This window comes from Hemitrygon akajei, chromosome 8 (genome assembly GCF_048418815.1).
Source record: "Hemitrygon akajei chromosome 8, sHemAka1.3, whole genome shotgun sequence".
Classification (NCBI taxonomy): domain Eukaryota; kingdom Metazoa; phylum Chordata; class Chondrichthyes; order Myliobatiformes; family Dasyatidae; genus Hemitrygon; species Hemitrygon akajei.
In genome coordinates, this window is record NC_133131.1 from 175,542,836 (window position 1) to 175,563,019 (window position 20,184).

General features: G+C 47.8%; 1 protein-coding gene across 3 annotated transcripts in view; it reads right to left on the reverse strand.

The window, feature by feature from the left end:
- Positions 1–261: 261 nt before the first annotated feature.
- zftraf1 (zinc finger TRAF-type containing 1) overlaps positions 262–20,184 on the reverse strand; it is a 149,548-nt gene continuing 129,625 nt past the window's right edge. For all 3 annotated transcript variants that reach the window (XM_073055162.1, XM_073055163.1, XM_073055164.1), the window contains exons 3-4: positions 5,151–5,362; positions 262–2,745 (exon numbers count right to left, since the gene is read on the reverse strand). In XM_073055162.1, coding sequence (XP_072911263.1) covers positions 2,354–2,745; positions 5,151–5,362 — 604 coding nt within the window. In that variant the 3' untranslated portion in view covers positions 262–2,353. The remainder of the gene's footprint in view (positions 2,746–5,150; positions 5,363–20,184) is intronic.

The window sequence follows — 20,184 nt, forward strand, 5'->3', positions numbered from 1 at the left end:
CCACTCCAGAGAAAACAACCCAAGTTTGCCTGTGTCCTCCTTCATAACAGATTGGTAAGGTCCACCTGAACTTGACCTTTCACTGTGAAATGTCCCTGCCGTGTCACCTGCCCTTTCTGTAAATGTTTGGGGTCAGTGAGGATTATTCAGGAACAAACATTTAGTAATAAAAATAAGATACAAGGCTGACAGACCGAATATCCAGGACTCTTGCACGCTTTCTGTGGTGACCCAATGTGGGCTGAGTGACTTATACACCAGTGCGAATTATAATCTAGATTTTATGATATTTGAACTATACAATTACAAGTGGGTACAGAAAATAAATGGTAAGAACCAACACTATCGTTTTGGTACCAGACGAGACCCCAGAGCCTCCGTACCAATTGCTTCTTTAACCATTCAGAGTTCCAGTTCAGTGGGACAAAGGTTAAAAGGGGCTGGTTAAAACCATTCGTTGTGCAACTGGACAGAGTTCTGGTCAGCAGGGCGTGGGAGGGTTAAAGTGCTGGTCACAACAGCAGTTGTGGTGATACAATCCGATCAGCACGGTGACAAATCGTACTGTCCTGGGTGCCTAGTTGAGGTGATGCTCTGTAACTGTAGTTAATCCCTGTGTAACCATAAAGAGTCATAGGCCCTTCAGCCCATCCAGTCCATGCAAGGACACTATGTATTTATGGAGTCACTGGTCTAATCAGGGTAAGGGCACCTTCCTGCGTAACTGCCCAGAATGGTCATGTAGTGACAACGGCAAATCGTTACGTATTCAGGTTAACAGCACGGAATGGGAGGGGCGAGGGTGTTAAAAACATTTTAACTATTGAGAAAAATGCTGAAAAGTTTAGTGCTCTTTCCTCTGGAAGGGCGTTAAAAGGTGACCTGATGACGGCCATCGAGGTTAGGGAAGGGCGTTTCACAAGGCATATCTGGGAAAACTGCTTCCACCGATGGGGAGGCCAATACAATAAAACATAAATATAAGATGACAGACTATAAACTGAGCTGGGATTCAAGAATACCCCCTACCCTTGGAGAGCGGGGAGAGAGAGTGTGGCACGTGGGGTTCTGGGGAGGCTGGGAGTAGAAGGATCAATTCCGGGTTGAGATGAACGGAGGTGGGCAGAGGCCGGTGGAGGGGAAGCAGAAATGATGACACAGCCTCGGTGGGACAGATGGCCTGTTGTGTGCCGTAGGTCGGCGTAACAGATATTGGATGTAAATTGTTCTGAACACACAAGGGTGAAGGTCACTTGCTTTTTCACAGGTGCTCATTCACGGATTGCAGACTAGCCATGGTTGCAGTCCTCGTGTGCAATCTCAATGAGACCGGCTGCTGTACACTTGACCTGTGGTTGCCACACCCCAGCAGTTCGACCGGGTAGGCGGGGGGAACCATTCGTCATCAAGGGTGTTTATTGGTCTATATGACCACCAGAATAGCCTGGGATGCCCATTGCTATTATGGTCAGATCTGAGTGACCCAGACGGGAGAAATCCACAAGTTGAGATTCAAGATGATACACAAAGGGACTCAACAGACGATAAGCTACAGATTTGTTCACCCAGTGGGTGTGGAGGTCTGGAAAATGCTGGCCGAAAGGACGGAGATGGCGCAAAGCCTCATCACATTTAAACAGTAGCTGGGACATACTAAACTTTCACCTATGATGAGTGCTGGAAGCAGGATTCCTCTGCCAGCATGATCACGAGGGGCTGAACAGCCTCTGTGCATTTCTCAGGTTAGCTAGGTGATTCTCTCCTGAGTCTACATCCTTGGGGTTTACGTACCCACCCAGCACATGTCAGTCTCCCTCACACAAGTGGGATTGGCGAGTGGGACGATCTTTGTAGGAGTCGGCCAGCGGAATGTTTTTGGTCTGAGGAGACTCTCCTGCGGGCAGGGAGCAGAGAAGGGGGACAGGAGAGAGGACAGGAGCGTTGGAAGGGGAAACGACACCCAACTGTGGTTGGTCATTTCAGAGAACTAGCCAGGACGTAGAGGACAGTGAAAAGGAGGAGGGAGGGCCACTGGTTGGCACGTGAAGACAGATTCTGACCACTCATCACCACAGCAGTGATTCTCAATTCCAACACTGCCCTCTCCCACTACCACTACAACCATCTTACAAAGGCTACTGAACAAATCCATGAACTGTTTCAAGTCTTGGGTAGTTACGACCACATGCAGTGAGCAGATATTTGTTATTTTTGTCCCTTTTGAAGGATTCTCCTTGTGTTTTGAACATCAGACTGGTGTTGACAGGCGTTCTCGAGGTACTATGGTTCAATGATGCCAATCCGTTCAGTTGCCTCCCTTTTTCCCCACACCCCCACAACCCGCCCACTGCTCCTACTTCTGAATCTGAAATATAAAGAGCCTCAGGTTAATGTTTTTGGCCGCCAGCAGTTTGTTGCATTCGACCGAGTCTATGATGGGCAACGGTAAATAGTCTGTTTCGTTCATCTCGTTGGTGAAGGCGAAGTGGTAGATGACGGGGTTGATTTTGACGTCGTCGTAGGGACCTTTGAGCAGCAGGAAGGAACATTCCATTGGGGAGTTGACCTTGCTCTTGAGGATCAGCTGAAACGAGAGGGTGCGCTTGCAGGACAGGTTGGGGTTGCGTTCCGAGTCGTTGACGCGCGCCTTCAGCACCCACGTCTGGTTGAGTACGGTGAAGCGGGGCGTCTCATAGTACAGCCGCGTGATAAAGTCATCCGTTCGGTAAGGCCGGAACTGGACTTCTGCCAAAGAAGTGGACATCTACAAATGAATGGAAACCCCTCCAAACCCCTCGGTCCCCAAGTCTCCCGTCCCCCTGAACCTTTCAATCCCTGAGTCCCCCGTCCCCCTGAATCCCCGAGTCCCCCATCCCCCTGAACCTTTCAATCCCCGTCCCCCGTCCCTCTGAATCCCCGAGTCCCCCGTCCCCCTGAACCCCAGTCCCCGAGTCCCCCTGAACTTTTCAATCCCCGAGTCCCCCGTCCCCCTGAACCCCAGTCCCCGAGTCCCCCGTCCCTCTGAATCCCCGAGTCCCCCGTCCCCCTGAACCTTTCAATCCCCGAGTCCCCCGTCCCCCTGAACCCCAGTCCCCCGTCCCCCTGAACCCCAGTCCCCGAGTCCCCCTGAACTTTTCAATCCCCGAGTCCCCCGTCCCCCTGAACCCCAGTCCCCGAGTCCCCCGTCCCTCTGAATCCCCGAGTCCCCCGTCCCCCTGAACCTTTCAATCCCCGAGTCCCCGTCCCCCTGAACCTTTCAATCCCCGAGTCCCCCGTCCCCCTGAACCCCAGTCCCCCGTCCCCCTGAACCCCAGTCCCCGAGTCCCCCTGAACTTTTCAATCCCCGAGTCCCCCGTCCCTCTGAACCTTTCGATCCCCGAGTCCCCCGTCCCCCTGAACCTTTCAATCCCCAAGTCCCCCGTCCCCCTGAACCTTTTGATCCCCGAGTCCCCCGTCCCCCTGAACCTTTCGATCCCCGAGTCCCCCGTCCCTCTGAATCCCCGTCCCCGTCCCCCTGAACCCCAGTCCCCCGTCCCCCTGAACCCCAGTCCCCGAGTCCCCCTGAACTTTTCGATCCCCGAGTCCCCCGTCCCCCTGAACCTTTCGATCCCCGAGTCCCCCTGAACCTTTCAATCCCCAAGTCCCCCGTCCCCCTGAACCTTTTGATCCCTGAGTCCCCCGTCCCCCTGAACCTTTCGATCCCCGAGTCCCCCGTCCCTCTGAATCCCCGTCCCCCGTCCCCCTGAACCTTTCAATCCCCGAGTCCCCCGTCCCTCTGAATCCCCGAGTCCCCCTGAACCTTTCAATCCCCGAGTCCCCCGTCCCTCTGAACCTTTCAATCCCCGAGTCCCCCGTCCCTCTGAACCTTTCAATCCCCGAGTCCCCCATCCCCTGAACCCCAGTCCCCGAGTCCCCCGTCCCTCTGAATCCCCGAGACCCCAGTCCCCGTCCCTCTGAATCCCCGAGTCCCCCATCCCCCTGAACCCCAGTCCCCCGTCCCCCTGAACCCCAGTCCCCCATCCCCCTGAACCTTTCAATTCCCGAGACCCCCCATCCCCCTGAACCTTTCAATCCCTGAGTCCCCTGAACCTTTCGATCCCTGAGTCCCCCGTCCCTCTGAACCCCTCAGTCCCCTATCCCACCAAACCACTCAGCCCCCCGAATCCCACAGTGCCCTGTCGCACTGAATCAGTGTCCCCATTCCCTCCGAACCCCTCTGTCCCATCCCACTGAACCTCCCAGTCTCCCCAAGTTCCCCTGTCCCTGTGATTCCCTCAGTTCCTGTCCCTCCGAAACTCACAGTCCTGTTGAACTCCCGTCCCTCTGAACCTCAGTCACCCCCAGTCCGCCATCCCTCTGAGACTCCGTCCCTCTAAACCCGTCTCCATCACTCCCAACCCCTCAGTCCCCGACCCCGTCCCTCTGAACCCGTCTCCTTGTCCCTCCCAACCCCTCAGTCCTCCTGTCCCTCCAAACACCTCACATAGAACAGTTGCCTCCCACACTGCCCCATGCTGAGGTCCATAACCTACCCTGAATCACACTGCGATACACAACATGTCCCTGTCCCACACCTTGTCCCACAAGGTGCCCCTGTCCCACACTGGGGTCCATAACATACCCTGAATCACACTGCGGTACACAACATGTCCCTGTCCCACACTGGGGTCTGCAAGGTGCCCCTGACCCACACTGGGGCTCACAATGTGCCTTTGTCCATGGGGAAGTGTTAGAGTCCATTGTTAAGGACGAGGTTCCAGGGTACTTGGAGACTAATGATAAAATAAGTCAAAGTCAGCATGGTTTAAAGCGCACAGCTTTAAAATTAAGGGGTGAACATTTAGAACAGAGGTAAGGAGGAATTTTTTAGCCAGAGAGTAGTAAATCTGTGTAATGCTCTGCCACAGACTGCAGTGGAGGCCATGTCCGTGGGTATATTTTAGGCAGAAGTTGATGGTTTCCTGATCGGTCAGGGCATCAAAGGATATGGTGAGAAGGCAAGTGTATGGGGTTGTGTGGGATCTAGCATCAAGCATGATGGAATGGTGGAGCAGACTTGATGGGTTGAATGGCCCAATTCTGCTCCTATGTCTTATGGATTCTATCCAAACTGCCCGTGGCCTTCCTGGTGCTGGAGGTGGTACTCTTACCTGTGTACCCTATCTTCTCAAAGCTCAGCAGGTTGAAGATGTTGTTGTAAAGCTGCATCTCCTTCTTGTGGTTTTGGTCCATCTCGTCCAGGATTTCCATCAACTCGTTGCCGGTCTTGGTGGGGTGGCCACATTCGCCTTCGTGAGCCGTCAGCTCGTGGTAGGGTCCCTGCCACGGGCACCCAATCCGTTTATACTTGCACTGCATCACCCTGGCACAAGGCAAAAACAACACCATTAGAGGGCAAATGACTCAACTTGAAGAGCAACATGGTCGCATGTTGGTCAGTGTAATACTCATAGGCACTCGCCTCCCCAGTGTCAAGGATATCTTCAAAAGGCAATGCCTCAAAAAGGTGGCACCAATCATAGACGGGGTGGGGATAATAGAGTGGTTGATCAGATTAATTGCCTGGGGGAAGAAAGTTTTAAGATGGTGTGAAGTTCTTTATTTTATTGGAATAGCCCTACAAGGGCTTTCCAGAAGAGAGCTTTTGGAAACAGCAGTTTGCAGGATGGGTAGTGTCCTGCCCGTCTTTTTGTGCTAGACCCATAAAAGTCATGCAGTGATGGTAGACGGCCACCGTTTCTGCTGACCCAACAATTCACTGTAGTTCTTGTATATTGTGAAACGGTGCTGCAGCAAATCGGACAGTAACTAACGGCTGATGTGAGGATGCTCTCTATGACGGCAGTGCAGAATTGCACCAATGTATTTTGGGGAAGATGGAATTTTGCCAACTGTTTCATTATTTACTTTTAGGATTGGGCAGCTTTTACCGGCTATGTGAAATTCCCTTGAGCGGGTGGTGATGAGAAGCCTCCTTGGAGTGCATCAAGGAGGTAGGAGAAATAAATGGGCCGACTATTTTCTAAACGAGGAGAAAATCCATCAACCTGAGATGCAGAGAGACTTGGGAGTCCTTGTGCAGAACACCCTGGAGGTTAACTTGCGGGTTGAGTCAGTGGTGAGGAAGGCAAATGCAATGTTAGCATTCATTTCAAGAGGTTTAGAATCCAAGAGCAGGGATGTGATGCTGAGGCTTTATAAAGCACTGGTGAGGCCTCACCTTGAGTATGGTGAACAGTTTTGGGCCCCTCATTTTAGAAAAGATGTGCTGGCATTGGAGAGGATCCAGAGGAGGTTCATAAGGATGATTCCAGGAATGAAAGGGTTATCATATTAGGAATGTTTGATGGCTCTGGGACTTATCAGCCTGATTTTTCAGGATGTGACTAAACACATTGATGAAGGAAGAGCAGTAGATGTAGTGTATATGGATTTAAGCAAGGCATTTGATAAGGTACTCCATGCAAGGCTTATTGAGAAAGAAAGGAGGCATGGGATCCAAGGGGAAATTGCTTTGTGGATCCAGAACTGGCTTGCCCACAGAAAGCAAAGAGTGGTTGTGAATGGGTAATATTCTGTATGGAGGTCGGTGACCAGTGGTGTGCCTCAGGGATCTGTTCTGGGACCCTTACTATGTTTTCTATGTTTCTATGTTTTAATTTCAGATAAAAACAGCTAGCTGAGCAATGTTATCAAGGTAACCATGTACTGCCGATCTCTAAATGCCCCTGGAGTCCCCTCCAAGTGAAGGTATTTATTGGGGAAGGAGTTCCAGGGTTAAGACAATTGAGAAGGGTCCATGATGCGTTTGCAGGTTGAGATGATGTGGCTTGGAGAGAATGTAGAACAGTAAGCACAGGTCAGGCCTTGGAGAGAATGTAGAACAGTAAGCACAGGTCAGGCCATTCAGCCCACAATGTAGCGCCACACTAATTAAATCCTGCACCTTGACCATCCCCTTCACTCTACCCATCCAAGAGTTTCTGAAGTCTTATCTGCCCCACTGCTCTGTGTTAAAGAACTTGCCCCACACATCTCCTTTGTATTTTCCCCTTCTCACCCTTTAGAACGAGACATCAATATACTGGGGTGGGAAAGGTAGCAAAGTGCTATTACAGCGACAGACGGGGACCAGGGTTCAATTCCACCACTGTCTGTTTCCTCCCACACTCCACTGCGTGTTCGTAGGTTAATTGCTCACATGCACTTCTATTTTGTTTGTAATCTATATTTAATGTGGATACATCTGTTTATTTTGTAATATGATTGTAACATTATGGGTGCATTATATGCATAGTCACTCATAATTCATGCGTAGTCTGAAATTAACTTTGTGAGTAATTATGTCCTAGTGCCCATAAAAGGAGCTCATCACCCTGAGTATGAGAGAGATAGGGGCTGCCAGGAGTTCAGAATAAGTATGGAGAACGGAGCGATTATTGTGTTTGCTTCATGTTATTGGCATTTTTATTCAGTATGTTTGACTTTCGACACACCTAATAAACACCCTTGCACTAACGTGCTGAGCAACTCCCGCTGTTTTTTCTTTGGTGAATAAAGATCACAACACGCATTTTTAACATATGGTGTGTGGGCTTGATCAGCAGGAAGGGCTTGTTGCTGTCCCATATCATAAAATCAAATATCAGAGGTGCCCCAGTTTGTCAACCTCTCCTTATAGTACATATCCTCCTCTAATCCTGGTAAACCTCTGCACTCTTTCCAAAGTCCTTCTAAAACACTAGAGAGTCTGCAAATGCTGGAAATCCTTCCTGTTTGAGGTGACTAGAATTGAACATAACTTCCCGACTTGTGAAGTGAAGGGAAACCTGCAGGTGGCAGTGTTCTCCAGCACTTGCTTTCTGGAGACAGGTTGTGGGTTCAGCCAAGCCGAGGATTTGCAGCAACACTTTGTAAGAGTGAATACATGTTTATTGTGATTAATAGGGAGCCAATGAAGCAGGTGGAACAGGAGTGTAGCGGTTAGCACTAGCACTTTACAGTGCCAGCCATCAGTGATCGGGGTTTGATCCCCACCACTGTCCATGAACATAGAAGAGGAATAGGAACATACCATTTGGCCACAATGTTGTGCCAACCAGCTAAAAACTAACTAAAAACACCCAAACATTAATCTCTCCGATCTACACCATGTCTGTAATCCCTCCAGCTTCCTATCCAAACATCTCTCAAAGCCTCTAATTTGCCTCTACCACAGTACCACGCAGCGCATTCCAGGCATCCACAGTTCTCTAAGTAATAAAAACTTCCCCTCACATCCCCCACTCATCTTCAATGCATGCTGTTATTAAACATTTCAACCCTTGGAAACAGATATTCGCTATCTATGCCTGTCAATCTTGTAAACTTCTATCAGGTCTCCCTCAGCCTCTGATGCTCCTGAGAAAACAATTCAAGTTTACCCAGCCTCTCGTGATAGCAGATGCCCTCTAACCAGGCAGCATCCTGATAAACCTCTTCTGAACCTTCTCCTAGGCCTCAACATCCTTCCTATAGCGGGGCGACCAGAATTGTACAAAATACTCCAGATATGGCCTTATCAAAGTTTTATAAAGTTGGAACATAACCTCCTGACTTCTGCACTCAATGCCTCAACTAATAAAGGCCCCCTCCAGGTGCTCTGGTCTCCTGCAGTACAGGTTGGGGTTACTAAGTTGTGGGTATGCTATGTTGGTGCCAAACGCATGGTGACACCCTATTTCTGGGAGTAATTTGGAAGGTGCTGAAAAGAATCCCAAAGAAGATAAAGTATTCTGAGGGAAGATCTCGGCCTGAAGTTCCATAGATGCTACCTGCCCTGCTGAGTTCCTCCAACATTTTGTATGCATTGGGATGGATAGAGGATTGGCTGATTGGCAGGAGGCAAAGGCTGGGAATAAAGAGACCCTTTTTGGATTGGCTACCAGTGACAAGCGGTGTTCTGCAGGGGTTGGTTTTGGGACCGGTTCTTTTTACGTTAATGGCAATGATTTGGCTGATGGTTTTGTGGCCGAGTTTGCAGATGATCTATTAAAAAGGTACATCTCTGGATTCATTCTATCTAAACCTCTCTTTCTTGTTCACCTTCAGTCAGAACAAAAGCCCTTCCACCTGTCAAATCCATTCTATCCTACTCTAACCCCACATCCAGCACTTGTAAAGGCTGTGAGTGTAACGAGGTAACTACACAGCACAGGACTACGTGCACTATAATTAAAACAGTTGCACAACAGGCAGAAGCAGTCACCTCACAACAGACTACATCACAGGTCTATAGCCCTTCTACATGGATCTGTGAATGAATAAACAGCTAATGGGTGGAGAACATCCTCAGTCTCAACAACACTTGACCATAAGACATAGGAGCACAATTAGGCCATTCAGCCCATCAAGTCTGTTCTACCATTCCACACACCGGAATACACCACCAATGCCAAAGATGACCAGACGTTTACAAATGCCTTCAACAAAAATACTGAATGGGGATGATTCATCCTGGCTTTTGCCTGAGGTTGCTCCCTCCTCACAGAATCAGGCTTCAGCCAATGTGATTCAACCTGACTGTGGACAATACGAGATAGGTGGTGCCTGTCTGTTAGGCCTAACATCCAATCCCTGTACATTGATGTGCCTGCTTACAAAGCCCTTTGATTGTCTCCATTACCTTCCCTGGCAGAGCATTCTCTGTGCAGAGATGTGTAAAGCTTTATTAATGGGGAACTTGTTCACAGAGGGTGGTGGGAGCGTGGAACGAGTTGCCAGTGGAGATAGTTGATGCGGGTTTGAAAACAACATTTAAGAGAAGTCTGAAAAGGATATGGATGGGAGGGAGCCAAAGTCAAGACCAGGTGTGAGGGTCAATGAGACTAGGCAGAATAAGAGTTTGGCAAGGAGTAGATGGGTCGAAGAACCTGTTTCTGTACTTCAGTGTTCTACGACACTGTAACTTGACCTGCACATCTCCTTTGAACCTTCCCCCTCATTTAAAATGCATGTCCTTGAGTATTAGACATTTGAACTGTGAGAAAAAGATAGTCCTTTGCAAAGTTCCAAGTATGAATACCACACATCTTGCATCTTCTTGCAGGCAGTCACAACACAAAGAAATACAACAGAATTCATGAACCCCCCCTCCCCCCACACCACAGACAGTCACGTACACCCAATGTGTGATAAAGAAAGAACAAATCGTGCAAATAAAAAAAAGCAAAGAAGCAATCCCCAGAACCTGAACCATGAGCCAGCTCAGCCTGATGGCTGCAGGCGGCAGCCGCTGAACCCCATCTACGCCTCTCATAATCCTATCAGGTCTCCCCTCAACCTCTACTGCTTTGGAGAAAGCAACCCAATTTGTCCAAAACCTGCCCTCTGAACCAGGCAGCATCCTGGTGAATCTCCTCTGCACCCTCTCCAAAACCACAACAACAACTTTATTGTGATATATTTAGATTAAATTACAATTCTACAACTGTCAAGATGTGAAGCGAGTTCTGGATTACTGCTCCAGGACACAATTGTCAGCCCTGCCACCTGAACATCATTCAACAGAAGGAAACACACATCTTCTTTCACCTCCTCAGTCACTGGCGACTGGAGCTGATTTGCAAACCACAAGCACTCACAGAAATGCAAATCTTATCTTCTGCTGCTGGATAAGAGCTAATTATAGTCCCGGGTATCTTCTGGGAAGTCTCAGCGTCATTTGTCCGAAGAACATTCTAAAAGATGTAGCACTCTTGCAATGTGGAGAGGATGTTTCCTATAGCGGGGGAGTCTAGAACCAGCAGGCACAGCCTTAGAATACTAGGATGACTCTTCAGGACAGAGGTGAGGAGGAATTTCTTTAGCCAGAGGAGGGTGAATCCATGGGACGGCAGATGCAAGTTCTTTACACAGAGTGGTGAATGTATGGAATGCCTTGCCACAGGGTGGCAGTAGAGGCAGGTACATTAGGGATATTTTAGGAAAGCACGTGGATAATAGAATAACAGAGGGTCATGAAGGAGGGAGGGGTTAGATTGATCTTAAGAGTAGGTTAAAAGGTCGGCTGCTGTCTGTAAGGAGTTTGTACATTCTCCCCATGACCGTATGGGTTTCCTCTTCCGGTTTCCTCCCACATTCTAAAGACGTACGCTTTAGGGTTTGTAAGCTGTGGGCGTGCTGTGTTGGTGTCAGAAGCCTCCAGCACACCCTCAGACAGTGTTGGTCATTGACACAAACAATGTATTTCACTGTACATGTGCCAAATAATGTCTCTCTCTCCCTCCCCCTCCCCCAGTGATTGGTCTGAGTGCCAGTCAACATTTAGGCTTTAAAAGGTTACAGCTTACTGTAGTCTTGGATCCTGGTCTGTGTACATTCAGTCATATTCCTAAGTGTTGAATATTCAGTACATAGAGACCAGGGTAACTGGTGGGAGGTCCAGCAGCATCAGCAATATACAGATACCCAGCTGGTGTCCATGTCCTCACACACATCAACAACAACAGTTACAGTAACATCCCATTACACGACTCTATCACAAAACACTGGAGACACTCAGAAGGTCAGGTAACACCTATGGAAAGGAATAAACAGCCAACATTTTTGGTTTTGGCCCGAAACACTGACTGTTTATTCCCCTCCATAGATGCTGCCTGACCTGAGTTCCTCCAGCATTTTCTAGGTGGATCTGCAGACTCTTGAGTCTATCAATATACATCTGCTTGACACTTTACAATACCATGAAAGAAAGACAAATACTTTGTTTTTCTCTTTTTTTTTTACAAAACTATAAACGTTTATTTACATATTCACACAAGGTACAGACATTCAGTATTTACAAGACAGTGAGTATACTGAAATTAAATATGGTCACCATTGACTATAAAATAGTCAACACCCCGTGGGGCCCACCACTCCCGGAAATCCCCCAATCTGCCCATGGTGACCGTGTGCTCCCTCTCCAAGGACAGCCAGGCACAGACGTATCCTCGGAAAAGGGGCAGGCAGTTGGCCCAGACAGCACCCTCCACCTTCCACCATCTAGACCTGTGAATGGTCATCTTGACCAGGCCAAGGAGCAAGCCCACCAAGAGATCCTCCTCACGCCCACCCCCTCTGATCTGGGCACCCATATATGAGGAGTGTGGGACTAAAATACAGTCAGAACCTCAGCAGCAGCCCCTGAAAAACTCAAATGGGGCACCCTGCTGGATGAAGCCAGACCCCATACAGTTCCCGGGGGTAGAGATGGGGTAGTTCCCTCAGAGCGGCTTGGCTGACACTGTCCGCCAGGATTAGTGTGGCCTCCTGCAGGCAGCGTCCCCAGCACGAGCCATCCTGGAGGGTGGTCACAGTACAGGTATCTCTGCAGGGTCCTGAGACAGAGAGCTGCCAGCTCAGTGTGCACCAAGGACTGGCTGCCCTCCACGATCGGAAGACTCAGGACAGCTGCAGAGACCCAATGCCCTCTATTGCCCCTGAAGAAGTCCACCAGCCTCTTCCGGGTCCTGGACACAAACACCGTACCACACAATCAAGGCGACCATCTGATTGATAACTAAAGCCCTCCCCCGGTATGAGATCGCACGAAGGAGGCCTGATCAGCGCCCAAGCCAGACAGAGATTTTTGTCTCCAAATCTCGCCAGTTCGCCTGCCAGGTCTCCTCCGTCAAGCTCGGGTAGACCCCCAAGTAGAGGAGGTGCGTGGCGCTCCACCCAAATGGCCTCAGCCCCTCTGGTGAGGAGTCCACCTGTCACTGACCCGCCAAGAGGCCCACGCTCTTCTCCCAGTTGACCCTGGCAGAGGACGCGGCCGAGAAGACCTGCTGGCAGTCTCGCATCCTTTGCAAGTCAACCGGGTCGGTGAACATAAGGAGGATGTCATTGGCGTAAGCCGACAGGACAACCTCCATATCTGGTCTGTGCAGAACAAAACCCGTTAACCTCCTGCAGAAAAGGCACAGGAAACCGAATACAACTATCCCGACAAGGGGCACCCCCGGCACACCCCCCTCCCAAAGCACAAGGGCACTGTCAAGGACCCGTTGACTTAGCTAGGAACTCCGCGGTGGTGTACAGCAGTCCAATGTGAGCCCAAATGCTTGCAGAGCACACCCTGCCAAACGACTTCTCTTGGTCGACAGAGAGAGAGGAAGGTGACTGACAGACCAGCCTCCCAGCACAGGTGGATCAGATCCTGGACAAGGTGGATATTGTCCTGGATCAACCACCCCAAGATTGTGTAGGATTGATCAGGGTGGATCACTTCCGCCATCGCCTGGGCAAATATCTTGTACTCCGCACTGAGGAGGGATACTGGGTGCCAATTCTTCAGGCATCGGATATCCCCTTCTTTGGCAGCAAGGCCCCGACTGCTCTGTGCCAACAGAGGGGCATTTCACCCGTCGCCATGCTCTCCCCCAATACCCCTGCATAGTCAGCCCCTAGGATGTCCCAGAAGGCCTGGAGAAACTCAACAGTTGACCCACCTATTCCCAGAATCTTGCCTCTCTGCAGCTGGTTGAGGGCTCTGGTCAGCTCCACCAAAGAGAGCAGTGCATTAAGCTGCTCAATGCCCCCAGTGCTGATCCTTGGCAAGTCCTCCCACAGAGCCCATATCTGACCAGCTGTTACAGTCCTGATTTGATGAATCACGTTAGATTACTATGCATAGTCGATCAAATAATACACGCAGTATATATCTACAGAGCAAATACACATTGCAGTTGAGTGCATTCCACAGAAGGAACATGGTATTTATACAGCAAACACAAGGAAATCTGCAGATGCTGGAAATTCAAACAACAACACACACAAAATGCTGGTGGAACACAGCAGGCCAGGCAGCATCTATAGGGAAAAGCGCTGTTGACGTTTCGGGCCGAGACCCTTCGTCAGGACTGACTTCTCCCTATAGATGCTGCCTTGCCTGCTGTGTTCCACCAGCATTTTGTGTGTGTTGTTGACGGTATTTATACAGTGCCTTCACAAGTCATTTATAGCCAAAGAAGCTCAGTCACTGTTGTATGAAGTGTGACAAGTAATCAAGAGAACAGAAATAAATGGGCTGATAACAGACAACACCAAATGTTACGGAACAGTGCTGTGCTGACTGTTTAACCTGTTCTAGGATCAATCTAACCCCTCATAGCCCCAGTACAGCACTGCAACAGGACCTTCAGCCCACTGTGTTGTGCTAAACCAATTAAATTAGTATTCAAATGCCCAACTAAACTCTTCTGACTACACAATGTCCATATCTCTCCATTTTCCTCACATTCATATGTTTATCTAAACATCTCTTGAAAGTATCAAATGCTTCCTAATGTCCCTAAAGTGTCCGCCCTCTCCGGTAGGGTGTTTCACACACCCACCACTTTGTGTAAAATACCTACCTCTGACATACCCCCCTATACTTTTCTCCAGTCACCTTAAAATTGTGCCCCCTGTATTAGCCATTTCTGCCCTGGGAAAAGAGCTGACTGTCCACTCCAGCTGTGCCTCCTATCATCTTGTATTGTACACCTCGATAAAGTCACCTCTCAACACACAAAAAACTGCTTGTGGAACTGAGCAGGTCAGGCAGCATCTACAGAAGTGAATAAAGAGTCAATGTTTCAGGCTAAGACCCTTTTTCAGGCCTGGAAAGGAAGGGGAAAGGCACCAGAATAGAAAAGGTGGGTAGAGAGGAAGAAGGAGAAGGGCAAAGCCAGGTGAATGGGAAAGGTAAAGGGCTGGAGAAGAAGGAATCTGATAGGCAGGTGAGGTGATAGGCAGGTGAGAAGAAGAAGGAAGAGACCAGAGTGGGGAACAGAAGAAGAAAGATGGGAGGGGAAAAAATACCGGAAGGAGAAGTCCATGTTCATGCCATAGGTTGGAGGCTACCCAGATGGAATATGAGGTGTTGCTCCTCTACCCTGAGAGCGGCCTCATCGTGGAAGAAAAGGAGGCCATGGACCAACATGCCAAACAGGGCTGGGGACTGGAATTATAATAGTTGGACACTGGGGCATTCCACTTATGGTAAATGATGCTCAACAAAGTGGTCCCCCAATTTACATTGGGTCTCACCAGTGCAGGGGGCTCATGTTGGGAGCAACAGACACAAGAGACAAAATGTTGCCTCACCTGGAAGGACTGTTTGAGGCCCTGAATGGAGGCAGGGTGAATGGACAGGCGTAGCATTTCTGTTGCTTGCAAGGATATGTGCCAAGAGGGGCGAATGAACAAGGGAATCTGCAGAAGGTAGAGTGGGGGGGGGGGGGGGGCAGATTTGGTGGTAAGTGATGAAAGTGGTGGAAGTTACAGATAATAATATGTTGGATGCAGAGGCCCATGGGGTAGTACATGAGGAGAGGAGGAACTCAATCACTGTTAAGGCAGAGGAAAGATAAGGTGAGTGCAGATATCTGGGAAGTCACCTCTCATTCTCCTAGCTCACCTAACCTATCCTTATAAGACAATCTAGGCAGCTACCTGGTAAATCTCCTATGCGTCCTCCCTAAAGCTTCCACTTCCTTTCATAGGAGCAGAATTGGGCCATTTGGCCCATTGACACTGTTCTGCCATACCGTTATGGCTGACTTATTATCCCTCAATCCCATTCTTCTGCCTTCTCCCTGTAATCTTTGATGATCTTACTAATCAAGAACCTATCAACCTTGGCTTTAAGTATACCCAATGACAGCCGCTACAGCCACCCGTGGCAATGAATTCCACAGATTCACCACTCTCTGGCTAAAGAAATTCCTCCTCATTTCTGTTCTCCTCTATTCTGAGACTGCTATAGAGAGCTAGCTTTGATGGTAGATATAATTGCTTTGATGGTAGAATGCAGAGGGTAATGGTAGAACAGCAAACACTTGGGCTATTTTCTCTGGAGTGCTGGAGGCTGAGGGGTGATCTGATAGAGGTTTATAAGATTATAAGAGGCACAGATTGAGTAGACAGACAGTATCTTTTTCCCAGGGTGGAAATGTCTCATACCAGAGGGCAGGCATTTAATGTTTGCGGGGGGGGGGGGGGGGGGTCATTTCAAAGAAGATGTGAGGCAAGTTTTTACACTGAGAGTGGTGGGTGCTATTGGATTCAGGTGTTTTTCTGTTCAAATTTTGGATTGAGGCACAAAACCTTTGGCTTCACGATCATTTTACTATGAGTTGGTAGAACAAAGAAAATTTGAAAAGAACAGTGACAGAGATCTACTGGCTGAAGAAGAGAGAGAAACTAAAGATGCTGCTTAGCATAAAACAAATTAAGAAAATTTCCATTCAAATCTGTAAATAAAAGAGAACCAATTCAAAAGAACTTATTCAAATACTGCAGTACCAAGTAGAATTGGTGGTACCAACTACTTGGTGGTACTACCAAGTAGTACCAATGAGAAAGCACTTATTCACTTAATTCACAACAAAGAAGCTTCCAGAGCAGGGATGTCAAAATACCGGCCCACAAAGGGGTCCAATCCGGCCCGCGGGATGATTTGGGGGAGAAAAAGTATATTCATGACCATTTATTATATATCAGTATGGCAGCCGTACAATAGCTGGCAGTTAACCACCCGCTGTGCATAAGCACCTACTACCCTGCACTGAAGACCACTAGGGCCCCACTTACGTCGTCAGAGTACTCAGGTAAGTAACACCTGTAGCAAGACTGAGACTGTTTGCTCAGCCTTATTTGCAATCTGTGTGTGTCGCTCATGGGAATAATGACATCGTGGACAGGTACAAGGACAAAATATCACGGCTGAAAAGTGAGTTTCAGAATCGTTTCCAAGTCTTCACTCAGCTCGAGAAGGAATTCTCACTATTTTGCTCTCCGCTTGCTGTCAACGCAGCACCAGATGTGCCGGAGGAATTCCAAATGGAACTAATTGAAATTCAGTGTAACTTGGCTTTGAAATATATATTTGAGACTGTGGGTCTGGACTCATTCTATCAATACCTGGGGCCAACGTACCCCAAGATGAAAGACTTTGCCTCAAAGATCCTTTGCATGTTTGGGACAACGTTATCTCTGTGAGCAGGCATTCTCCATAATGAACATTAACGTCCAAACTGCGCTCGCAGCTGACACACAGACATCTGAATGACATTATGAAAATCACAACTGCCCAGAAACTGGTCCCTGATGTTGACAGGGTGGTTAAAGCCAAGAGATGTCAGGTGTCTGGAAGCAGCAAGTGAAAAATGAGTGACACTGTTCGAAGCACTGGGACATGTAAGCAAAATGCATTATGAAATATTGAGTGTCATAATATTGTGATTCATTCATTTTCTGGCTATTATTGTAAATGTGATCACTTCAATAAAAATTAGAGGCTAACTGTTCATTGTCTGAGTTTGATTGCACCTAATAAAAATTAGGTGCAGTTGTGTAGCCTACATTTACAATTTGTTTCATTAGATCTACATTTGTGTCTGCTACTGTTCAATTTCAAATGGTTTGTTAATGGAAAGGGTGTGGCTCCCACAACAAACTTAGCCAAAGTAGCATCGTTTTTTGTCTCTCTCATCACAACTTTCTTGTAGCCTACGACTGTAGGTTAATACCAATCATAAAAATAATGCTTGCTAGGCAATCTTCTTAAGAAACGAAATTCGTGAAGTGAAACACTTTGTAGTTACAGCAGAGACTGAGACACGTGAGAGCAGGTTGAAAAAACAAAGGCAACGAAAGCTGTGGGAGCATGCACGTGTGCACAACTGATCCGGCCCGCATGAAGTCGCATTTTGCCCAACCCAGCCTGTCACCTAAAATGAGCTTGACACCCCTGTTCTAGAGCTTTCCAGAGTTGTACTTTGTATAACCACGAAACTGTTATGTGCATACTGTAGCCACTTGGAATCACAGTAAGCAGTTACTTGTATATAGGTAATTATATAAAATACAAGCAGATAATTAATTTTAAGACTTCAAAGAAATTTCAATTAAACAATCTAATCTAAGAATGAAATAGACAGATCCAACAGTACCTGGAAAGTGCAGCCTGGGGTGGTGGTAGAGGCAGTTACAACAGGGACTCTTACGAGGTGTTTAGATAGATATATGAATGTGATGAAAATGGAAAGATGTGGACATTGTGTAGGCAGAAGAGCTTGCCTACAATCAGTTGGCCATTTGATTATTAATTTATTTCGCTTGGCACACCATTGTGGGCTGAGGGACCTGTTCCTGTGCTGTACTGTTCTATGTCCTTTGTTCTGAAATGCTGCGGGATCTCAGCAAATCAGGCAGCATCCACGGAGAGGAATAAACTGTCAAAGTTTTGGGTCAAAACCCTTCAGCATAATTGTTAAGGCTGTTTTTCAGACTGGAGGCCCATGAGAGAAAATGAGAAAATCTGCAAATGCTGGAAATCCAACCAACAAAGAAAATGATGGAGGAACTGAGCAGGCCAGGCAGCATCTATGGAAAAGAGTAACCAGTTGACTTTTCGGGCCGAGACCCTTCATCAAGACTCTGGCGAAGGGTGCAGTGGCATCCTCAGCGGGCTTCGAGGCCAGTGGTCCCAGCTACAAATCTGGTCGGTTCCTTGCACACTTTCTATCTTTGCTGGATTGAGCATTGAGCTAGCAACTTGGCCTCGTAAAAAATGCTAAAGTAGTGGCAAGGTTGCTGCCCAATTCTCTACAAGGCGTGCAGAGGAACAACATGCATCTATTATTATTTTGTGCTATTAAATTTTTTGTAATATATAGTCATTATATCTTTGCACTGTACTGTAAATTTCATGTTATATGTCAGTCTGATTCTGATCATTTTCTGCTTTTGGCAGGGACCATTCTTCATTCACCTGCACCATCCTTTGGCCCCTTCCCAGGAGACGCAACCTTCTCTACAGGTTTTGTTGTTCATGTGTGGTGAGGCAGTGCCTGGAAACTCAGTGCATCACAAGGTCAGCTAGCACTCATCTACAGCAGTGTAGCAGTTAGCACAACGTCCTTATAGCTCAGGGTGTCGGAGTTTGGAGTTCAATTCCGGCACTATATGTAAGGAGTTTGTACGTCCTTCCTGTGTGTGCATGGGCTTCCTCTGGGTGTTCTGGTTTCCTCCCAGAGTTCAAAGACATACTGGTTAGTAGGTTAATTGGTCATCGTAAGTTGTCCTGTAATTAGACTTGGGTTAAATTGAGGGTTGCTGCATGGTGCGGCTTGCTGAGCTGAAGGGCCAGTTCCACACTGGATCCACACTAAATAAATAAAGATAAGAATAATATACATCTACTGTATAATTGTGGTTTGCCACAAAGAATTATAGTCACATGGTGTGGGAACAGGCTATGTGACCACAAGTCAGTGGGAAACTATTTGCCTGAATTATGCCCGTACGCTTCTAGGCCTCTCCTTGAGTATTGTTTAGTTCTGGTTTAAAGAAAGGATGTGGGAACTTTAGAGAGGATGCAAAGGAGATTTACCACAAGCCTTATGTGGAAAGGAATCGTTTGCGTTTATTATTATGAGGAAAGGTTAAACAAGCTGGGGCTTATCTCTTTGGAGTGAAGGAGGATAACAGTTAACTTGATAGAGGTGTACAACATGATAAGAGGCGAAGATCGAGCAGACAACCAGAGATATTTCCCCAGGCTTAAAATAGGTAATACAAGGGAGATTATTTTAAATTGAATGGAGGAACGTGGGGTGGGGGGGGTGGGGGGGAATTTCAGAGGTAGAGATTATGGATACATTAGGGATATTTAAGAGACTCATAAATAGGCACATGGATGATTAAAAAAATGAAGGGTTATGTGGGAGGGAAGGGCTAAGCTGATCTTCCGAGTGGATTATAAGGTTGACAGTATGTCATGGGCTGAATGGTCTGTATTTTGTGGTAATGTTTTATGTAAGGCCGAGCCTGGGAGAGGTGTTTGGGGCCCAGCTGCTAGAAGGGGAAATAACATTCGCTAAGTGGAAAGAAAATGGCTGGAGCCAGCAGATCAATCTGATGTAGTGAGAGACATTGATGTAGCAAAGGACATTGAAGGGTTGACCAGGGAAAAGGAGGAAACACAGGTTAGGAATAAGGAAATGGTCTGAAATGAATCCTTTGATTAGGGGAGAGGAGAGAAGAAATAAATTAGGAGAGCGAAAAGGTTACTATCCCCTAAAGGTCCCTGACGAACAGTATCATCTACCATTGTTGCACTCCAAAGTCTCATAGAGACTCCACCCTTGTGTGACTCTGCATCCAGCTTCAAAA